At 54.4% G+C, this 9,683-nt stretch overlaps 1 protein-coding gene across 1 annotated transcript; it reads right to left on the reverse strand.

Annotated features, from left to right (window-relative positions):
* Positions 1-562: 562 nt before the first annotated feature.
* FOXL2 (forkhead box L2) lies at positions 563-4,195 on the reverse strand. Its single transcript, XM_048507112.1, has one exon. The coding sequence runs from the start codon at positions 3,881-3,883 to the stop codon at positions 2,717-2,719; it is 1,167 nt and encodes a 388-aa protein (XP_048363069.1). The 5' UTR covers positions 3,884-4,195; the 3' UTR covers positions 563-2,716.
* Between the last annotated feature and the right edge of the window lie 5,488 nt (positions 4,196-9,683).

Genomic DNA, 9,683 nt, shown 5'->3' on the forward strand with positions numbered 1-9,683 from the left:
TTTCAAAGAAACTAACTTCAGAGTCAACAGGGCCAGCAGGCAATTTTGGGCTCAAATCCGAAGCATTTGCTTAGCAGCAAACCACTCTGAATTTAATGGGCTTTACTTCCTACTTAACAGGATTCAGCCCTGACTTCGAAATACGGGTTCAATGAAACTGACCACCAATGGACTTGATTCCATTGATATTTCGAATGGTTTCAATGGGTTCAAATGGTTGATATGTCAAATGGTTTAAGTTCAGGCATTTCCGAGGCAGACTTAACACAAAGCACCCCAGAGAAGAAAGCCTAATATTTCGCCCTCAAAATAAAAAAGAAAAATTAATGAAATCCTTCTCAGCCTCTTTAAAAGGCTCGCCACAGACCCCTTTCCCTCATTTAACAGCCGGCGCAGCGTCTAAATATGCAATTTTAGCCGCCCTAAAAGCCGTCCGATATGCCCAAGCTGAAGCTTTTAACCATTTCAGAAGGAGGACAAGTCACACATATTTTTGCTCCCTCCTCTGTATTTGAAAAAATTACTGAAAACTCGAGCAAAGAAAGAAAATTAAACGCTCTTAAAAGAGGAGGAAAAACACATTTTATTGGAGACTATACAAAGTTCAAAGATACAACAAAAGTGCTCGGTTATTCGAGAAAAGTTGGTCCCAGAATGGTACAATGCCAAAAACAACCATCCGTTTACATAAACAATTAGAAAATCGTTATATTCTTACCCCACTCCCCCTATTTTAAACACATTTCTCCCCACAGGGATCTCAATTTTTAAAAAAAGAGATGCCGAAAAGAGCTTAGAAAGCGCCAATAGCTTCTGGGTCCAAGGACACTAAGATTATCTTTAACACCCTTAAAAAAATATAACAATACTGCACTTGGAAAAATAATAGTCTCCATTGTTATTACTATCAATAATAATTTCGAGAAACAGTCTCCTTTTGTCCAAATATAATTTCAGACTCGTATAAAATTACTCTATCTTGAGAAGACATCTTCTACTTTAAAATACATATATACACACACACATATATTTACCTCCTGCTCCCCAAAGTGATCTCAAATGCATTAGGCATTCCATCGGCAAGGCTACTGGACACCTGGGAAAATGGTGCTCTTGCTCCAATGCAGTCCCCAGGTAAGTACTATTCAGACAGAAAGGTTGTTTTGGGAAAAAGAAAAGAAGTGCAAATGTCCTTCCAGCAAATTAGAACAATCTTCTGACCCAAAGCGGAAGGAAAACAAACCCGGAAAAGCCTACAGCTCTTCATTTTATTTCCACCTCAACTGGTCTTAGAATGTATTTTATAAGTAGTGATTGGAAATTAAAGGCAGATTAGGATTCAGAACGAAGCGCTTCTCTTTAAATACCCACACCCGGATCTAAAATTATTTAGACAAAAAATTGTAAAGGCAGATCCGACAACACCTATATTGAGTTTGGGCATGAAACTGACACGAAGCCCCCCCCCCCCCCCAACATTATTTCTGTGTGGAAATTTAATTTCATCAGTTTTACCTGGAATTTGTCTCCACAAAGTGTAGTTAACAACGCAATCCTACTGACAACTTTTGAGGAGTAAACCCCACTGACTTGAGCAGGATTCTAAGCAGTTCTGTCAATTATCTGCATTACATAGATAAAAAGCTGCGCTTAAATTAGCGGGTTTTACCCTTCGGTTTGACCTTTTGTGCCCTGTTGTGTTCAAGATATTAGATGCAATCGTGTTGTGTTCAAGATATTAGATGCAATCCTGGCTCAGAAATGTCAATGCTTGCAAAACTCCTCAGCTAGCTCAAATCCTCTGGAACTCAATGGAATCTAAATACTGGACAATCTAACCAAATGCCTAACCAAATTTGGTGGGCAAGTCGCATCTATGTTAATGGAAATAAACTTTTCAGGCCTTTCACGTAAACATTCCTGGCCTTTTCAGGATTGGTCCCCTTCATTTCAGTACTTTATGTTTTCCAGAGTTCGGATCACGTTATTGATCCATCTTGTTTACCGCTGTACCAATAGTCAGCGATACAGATGCAAACGTGATTAATCAATAAACGTGATCTAACAAACTAACGCACCATCCCCAAACACACTTACTAGGGAGTAAGCCCCACTGAACTCCATAGGACTTACTTCTGAAGAAACATGACCAGGACTGCTCTGCGCAACATCTCAACCGGTAGCAAATAAACGAGAGATCCCTTAGTCAAGTCACCATCCGGTTCTTACAGAACTGGAGTTTTCCCTCCCATTTTTGTATGATCCCGCGTTTCCTTCTCTCAGGTTCACAGAAAGTAAATTGGCGTGCAATTAATGCGACCAATAATATCCCAAATAATAAGGGGAAAGTAAACTCTGCGGCCACGTGCACTTCTGCAGAAGGAGGTCCATTTCAAGAAACGGCCAGGGATCAATGTGTACGTTTGGACTGAAACGTCTGCGCGGCCGACCACCAGAAGAGCCCAGTTGTCGAAGAAAAGTGTGTGAGAGGGAAGGGGAGTCCAGAGGAAAATGCCCCGCACTTGCGCTGCTGCCTTCGCGACCCTGTAGCCATTTCCCCAAGATGCGTATAGCGCGTGTCTATCTGGAGAGAGGAAGGGCGGGAGAGCGAGATCTGGCGAGGGGCTCCTTCCTCTGCTTGGCACCGACAGTTGCTTCGCCCAGACTCAGAGGGGCGGCCGGCCGGCTGGCGGGCGGGCGGGCGGGCGAGGGCGGCTCAGAGGTCTATGCGGGCGTGCAGGGCGCCGTGCTTGGCCTCGTGGTCCCAGTAGGAGCAGTGCATCATGGCCAGCTCGGGCGGCTGGCGCGCACAGGCGAACTGCAGGCCGGCCGCTCCGTTGGGCGCCGCCTGGGCCGCGGGGCTGCCTGCCGAGGCGGCTGCTGCGGCGGCTGCAGCGGCTGCCACGGCGGCGGCGCCGAGCTGCTGGGCGGCGTGGTGGTGGTGGTGGTGGTGGGCGTGCGGGTGGTGGTGGTGGTGGTGCGGGTGGTGGTGGTGGCCCATGCCGTTGTAGGAGTTCACCACGGCGGCGGGCAGGCGCGAGTAAGGCCCGTAGGCCGAGGCGGCGCCGGCGGAGGCCGAGGCGGGCCCGGGCGAGAGGCCTGCTCCCTTGGCCGGGCTGACGGGGCTGAGGGCGCCGCTTCCCGCCGGGCCGCCGCCGCCGCCCTCCATCTGACAGGCCGCGTAGGAGGCGGGCGGCTGAGGCGGCGGCGGCGGCGGGCCTTGGGCCTGGGCCTGGGCCAGCGACCAGGAGGCGGCGGCGGCGTTGAGGAAAGGCGCCTGCAGGTACTTGGCGGGCGGCGCGGCGAGGTAGCCGTAGCCGGCGTGCTCGCCGAAGAGGCCCTTGCCGGGCTGGAAGTGCGCGGCGGCGGCGGCGGCGGAGGGCCGGAAGGGGCGCTTCATGCGGCGGCGGCGGCGGTAGTTGCCCTTCTCGAACATGTCCTCGCAGGCCGGGTCGAGGGTCCAGTAGTTGCCTTTGCGCTCTCCGCCGCCCTCTCGCGGCACCTTGATGAAGCACTCGTTGAGGCTGAGGTTGTGGCGGATGCTGTTCTGCCAGCCCTTCTTGTTCTTCTCGTAGAAGGGGAACTTGCCGATGATGTACTGGTAGATGCCCGACAGCGTCAGCCGCTTCTCGGCGCTCTCGCGGATGGCCATGGCGATCAGCGCCACGTACGAGTAGGGCGGCTTCTGCGACGGGTCGCCCTTCTCCGACGACGACGACGAGCCGCCGCCAGCTCCTCCGCCTCCCGCTCCCGCCGCCTTGCTGGAAGCCGGGCTCAGCTCGCCTTTGGCGCCCGCCTCGCCGCCCAGGCCGGGCTCCTTGGACGGGCGCAGCAGAGCCACCATGTCCTCGGCAGGGGGCTCTTGGTAGCCCGTGGCCATCATGGCACCACCTGCTGCTGCTGCTGCTGCTGCTGCGGCGCTCGGAGGGTCCCTGGTCTGGAAGGGGACCCCCCTTCAGCAGAGATCTGGCAGGAGGCTCTGCTCCGAGTCCTTCTCCGGCCTGGCTGCTCGGTGGGCTTCTCGGTTCCCCCCTGGCTGCGCCCGCTGTCTTTCAAGAGGCGGCCAGCCCCGCGCCGTCTCTGACCCGCAGGCTGGGATATCCACTCACTGCTCTTCTGCACGAGCTCTTTTCTGATTTGTATGGGCTCCGGCGAGTTCCGCTTTCGTCAGGATCGCTTGCGCTCCCTCGCTCGCTGCCTCTCGCTCTCTTCCCCCCCACCCACCAGTCCCGTCCCCCCCGCCCCCCACCCGGGCTGGGAGCCAGCTGGGCACGGGCGAGTTCATGGCGAAGTCACATCGCACAAGTCCGCCCTAGGAGGAAATCAGACGGTTCAGCCAAAGGGGGTCCCCGAGCCAAGCGAGGGGGTGGGCGCGAAGGCTGCGATCGCCAGCAGCGCGCAGAAAGCCGACTTCTTCCCCGCAGCTGCCTCTTTCGCGGAGGAAACTAGCTGCAAACCTGCCCCTGGCCAAAGGTGTGAGTTTGGCGTCTCCTCTGGGAAGGTGCGGGCTCTCCTCGGCGCGCGGCGGGAGAAGGTGGCTAAAGGCGGAAACTAGAAAGAGGCTCCCAAAGAAGACAGCCCGCAGCCGCCACCGGGAAGTCTCCTTCGGAGGAGTCTGGCTGAGGAAAGGGCATCTGGCAGAGTCGCGACCCACGAAGACCGCGCAATCAGCCCGATTGCAGTGCTTTATGGCTCCTGGGCTCCTGGGCTCCTGGGCTGGTAAAGAGCGTTCAAAACTCGAAGCCACCACGTTGCTTAGATTTGTAATCAACAGGAGTGACGGGGGAGCGGCAGACGAGATGTTTATAGCTAACAAATATCCACGGACGATTTCTATTTGTGATGATTGGCAGCACAACTCTCCAACGCATTCCTTTCTCAGACCTGCATTGTTGTGTTTGTGAAACTTGCCCCACACACGCAATTTGGGCCTCGGTTCTGACAAGCTGATTCACTCTACAAAAGCAAACCAATGTCACCTGCTGGCCTTCTCCAACCCAAATGTTTAACAATATGTCATCTAGGTAACAGTTGTTTACCTCTGGGCTTCCCAGCCGCCCGCAGAAGTGTGAGCAAAGGCGGTGGGGAGGGGGAAGCGGACGGGGAAGAGCCCTGCAATGCTCTCTGAGCTGCTGATACTCAACGAAACTAGCGGGTAGGAGAGGAGATCGGGGGTTTCCGCGCTCTGTGACCGTGACTTCCCCCGCCAGCGTTCAGCTGCTGAAGCCCCTCCTGGCAAACCCTAGCCTTAAGGCCGGCCTTGAGACGGCGGTCTTTGCAAGGAGCGGGCTCGGAGCCAGGTCGCTGCGGAGCCCCCGCTTGCTGAAGCTGCCCCGGTCGAGATGGGCCATTTGCCTGGCTCTGTAGGACCTCTAAAACAACCGCTCGCCTCGATCCCCACCGCCTTCTCCTGGAAGGCCAAACCATCTGCATTAGCCACTGGGTGTGCTGGCCTGCTTGGTCGGGGTCGGTAGGAAAGCGATGGCGCGTCTGAAAGGACGTCTCGCTTCAAGGCTTGTCTTTCATAACGCACATTCCCCGCAATAGCCTGGCAGTTACGGACTTGGCCCCACTGGGGAAAGGAACGGGAAAGTACTCCATGGATTCTCCCCTACACATTGCTCAGGTGGTCTTGAGGAGCCCGGGCGCTTCTGAACCCTTTAAAAATGGTGGCTGTTTGTCACACACACACACAAGCCTTTATTGGCATACAAGGTGGCTGTTTGTCGTTTAATAGCGGATAAACATAACATTAGGTCCTCGAACGTGGGTTACTGAGCCATTCAGGCTTGGTTGTGTATAGTTTCAGTTTAATATGAACCCACGAAGCACACGGCCTTGATGTCCCTCGACCTCATTTGCACTGTATACTATCAGTTTTCAAATCATCCCTCCGCCCAACCGATTAGTGAAAGGACACATTATTTTTTTTATTCACAATACAATCACTTCTCTCTGCAGTTGCCAATTTAAACGTGTTTGGAGAAGAGATATAGAGAGACTCCCCCGGGTCGCTGTGATCCAGCAGCGGGCCAACACATATTTTTGAAGGTTCACCCACTTCAGTGAAGCTGATTTTCCTGTACCTGCCAATTAATTGTCGCAGCTTACAAGCAAACCACATATTCAAATACATGAGGTTGGTGCATATCAGATATGTCAACACCAATTTCAAGAGCTGTGCCACCCAGGCCCAGAAAGTTTACTTACAAATAAACTCATCGGGTGATTGGGATTTGCCTGCAAGTAAGCCAAGGGAGGGCTGAGGCCACGAAATAAGATATTAATGAGCAGATGTTATATACCGAATATGTGCAGGGAAACGCTCCTTCGCAAGAGCAGCCGGCCTTGAGAGGGGTATGAAGCGGCGGGCGCAGCCATCGCTGCAATGCCAACCTCGGGTGACTGCGAAGGAGCCACGCCGGGGGTCCCCAAGGGACAGGGAGGGAGGGTCGCGTGTTTTGCCTCTGTGTCCTGGAGAGCCTTTTCGCGGCCTGGAGGCAAGCGGGATGGGAACACTTCGACTGAGGTTGACGTCCCAATTTAATGGGGTCGACTTGGCAACAAAAAAGCCTTGGAAGCTCTATGCTTGAGAGGACCATGTGGCTGCAAATCGCGCGGCCCTAAACTGCGAGACATCCTAAAGCTTACCAATGTCCCTGCACGGATTTTCCTGGCTCCGCGACGGTTCCCGGCCTGAGCTCTGCAAGCCCTCCCCGAAACCTCGAGCCGATTCAGGCTGAGAAGCGTCCAGTCCCCCCTCCTCCCGCTGCGCCAAAGCGCTCCAGCGAGACTCGCCCGCAGCCGGGCTGGGCCAAGAGGACCCTCGGCTGGCACTGGCAGCCCCCCCCCCCTCGCCCGCAGCAGGAAGCAGGTGCGCCTGCCCACCCTCGGGGCTCTGACTTCCCAGTAAGGCTGGGAAAGATCCGCCGGAGTTGCTCTCGAGTAAACCGCCGGCGCGCGCCTCTCTCCCTGGGGTTCCTCGGCGACCCAACCGGCCCCCCAGCGCCAGCCTCGACCTGGCCCTCCATCTCCCCGGCTCTCCGGAGCGCCTGCGGCGGGGCTCGGGAGCCGCTGCTCCTTAGAGGTGGCCGGCCTGAGCCGGCTGGGGCCGGTTCCTTCCCCTGACCACCCACGCTGGCCGGGGCTGCTCCCCTCTCGCCGGCATTTCCTTCCGCAGGTGTGGCAGCATTGTGGTGTGTGTCATCACCTCGGCCAAAGCGCGGATTCCTCCCTGCCCCAGCCCGGGCAGGCCGAAGCCCAAGGACTCCCTCCGTGGAAGGAAGAGCAAAGCAGCGCCCACCCCCACCCCACCCCCCCGCCTGTGGCTTCCCTGGCAGTCGGTCTGTCCTGGTGAGATCTCAAGTGAAACCGAAGCACCCAGCCTAGCGCAGAAGAAGGGTGGCGGGGGGGGGGGAGGAGCGAAGGTGCAGGGGCAACTCAAAGGCGGGCACTTGGGGACATTCCAAGTTCGCCCCCCATCGTCCCCCCCTCTCCGTCTTCAGGTTGTCGCTCAAAGCCTGCCTGGCAAAATCCTCCTCGATGACCTGAGTGTCAAAGCGTGCCCCCCCCCTTGGGTTCACCTTCTCTCCTACAGCCCCTCTCCTCAAGGGTCCTGAACAAGATGTTTCCCCACAGAAATGGGCCGACCTCACGACAAGCGATTGTGCAATTATTATTGCTACATCATCTGGTTTTCCAAAAGATCCTGTGAGAGATCTTGAAAGCTCTCCTTGGACATGGAGCCCCCCCTCATACCCCCCCCCCCCCAACAGTAATGAGAGAGGGAGACATATTTTCCCACGATAAATTTGGAAATTAAAATGCTGCTTAAAGTAAAAACCGGGTTGGTCTGAAGTGGCACCTTTAAGACCAACAAAGTTTCATACTTGGGAAAGTGCCCGCCAAGAATAAACCACCGGACTCCACTTTTCCCCCCTACTTAAAATGAAATTGGGGCGGTGTGACCCTGTTCAGATGTGCCGGGGAAGCCCTTTCCTGGCCCAGCTGCTTTCCCAACCAGTAGGCTTTGGGCTGAGTTGTCCCTGGATCCTGTCGCGGGCCCTCCAAGGCCAGGGCAGCCCCCTCTGGACCCCCTTCTGCCTGCCCAAAGAAAGTCCCGCAGTCGAGCGAGCCTCCAGCAGGCGGATATTGGCCGAACAGCAGGATGAGGCCAAGCACTCAGCGCCCTTTCTAAGACGCGTTTGGATGCTATTTCCGTTGAACAGTTTCGAGAAGGCTTAAAATAAATGCTGCCACTCTTGTCCTTTTCAGATATGCTGGCGGGGCTGATTTGCATTGCTTTTAGTGCAGGCAATGAAAACTGTATGTAGGTGACGTCCCGCCGATATAAACAAGGTCTTACTTCGGCCTGTCTGCTTCGGATTCGGTTTTCATTTGCCAGTAAGACCTCTGGCCAAAGCCTTCCGTCTTCAGTCCACGGAAACGTGGCCAACAACGCGATCCTAAAGAGATACGCGCCCTTTTAAGTCTCTTATTGTCAGGGAGTGTAAAAAGGTGTCGATCGGTTTAGGATTTTCCAGCGAATCTCCCTTTGACCCAGCCTGGGGACGTACATCAAGAGAAACACATCTTTGACTACAGAAGAGGGAAAAACGCAAAACCTGGTGGTTCCTGGACTATCCCGGAAGTCACTAGAGGGGAAAACCACTTTCCTTTCATTTAAATGACCCTGGCTCAGGAAATATTAGTTGCTTTCAGTCACCCGGATTGACACAGAATGACGGGCAAGATTATGTAGTTTTCCAGCGGAGAATATTCACAGAAACCAACCTTGGGACGGGAAGAAGGCCACCGTGACAAAGAACCCAAACTATATACCCGGCAAAACAAACGCAGAAACAACAAATAAGTTGCTTTGATGGGATTTCCCCAAAACGCCCAGAAAAACAAACAAAGGTATCCAGTCGTTGCCTGTTAAGCAGATACCGTACAACCCTATAGATAGCCGTGGGCAATTTTAAAGTTCCTTTGGCTTCGAGATGAAAGCGAATTTAATTTCCCCGTTGACATTACTGCTTTGCCTTGGGCTAGACTGGATGTTCCGTACCTGCCCCAAGTGGTCGCGGTGCTGCGCTTTAGGATTTTCAGGAGAAGACCTCGACAGTTTCTAATCTCGAAATAATCGAGAGAAAGGCAAACGGGATGAAAGCGACCGCGATGCCACGCAGGTCACGCACCGTCCTAAACAGTCACGCCCTTCTACAACCGTGGTCTTCAATAGGTTTAAAAGGATGTGACTTCTTAGGATGGCCAATGAGTTAATTCCCTGCTGAGTCGAAGCCCCGTGGCCCTTCAAAGCCTTGACTTCAACCGTCACAGAGTTGGGGCCAGTCACCTGAAAAGGGGGGGGGGGGGAGGCTGCTGCAAAGGTCTTCCACCTCTCCAGCTTCTTTCCTCCCACATTTCAAGGGCGACTCGCAGTTTCTACAACACGAAGCATAAATATAGAAATCAATGGAGGGAACAAACAGCCCCTCCGTCCCTGCCACGGGCCCCTTCTCAGCATGCCAGCCCGCTACGCCTCGCCTGGCCGGGGCCATCCAAGGACTGAGTCGCCCGAGAAGCCATCCAGGCAGGAGGACCTTTAACCTGCGAGCACCTTCCCTTTTTTGTTTAAACAGCCATTTGACCAAACAGATCGCCGGTGCCGTTTTGATGCA

The sequence above is a fragment of the Sphaerodactylus townsendi genome, linkage group LG08, assembly GCF_021028975.2.
Source record: "Sphaerodactylus townsendi isolate TG3544 linkage group LG08, MPM_Stown_v2.3, whole genome shotgun sequence".
NCBI lineage: Eukaryota > Metazoa > Chordata > Lepidosauria > Squamata > Sphaerodactylidae > Sphaerodactylus > Sphaerodactylus townsendi.

Coding starts and splice junctions, on each gene's coding strand:
- FOXL2 (XM_048507112.1), bottom strand. CDS start 3,883: ATGATGGCCACGGGCTACCAAGAGCCCCCTGCCGAGGACATGGTGGCT.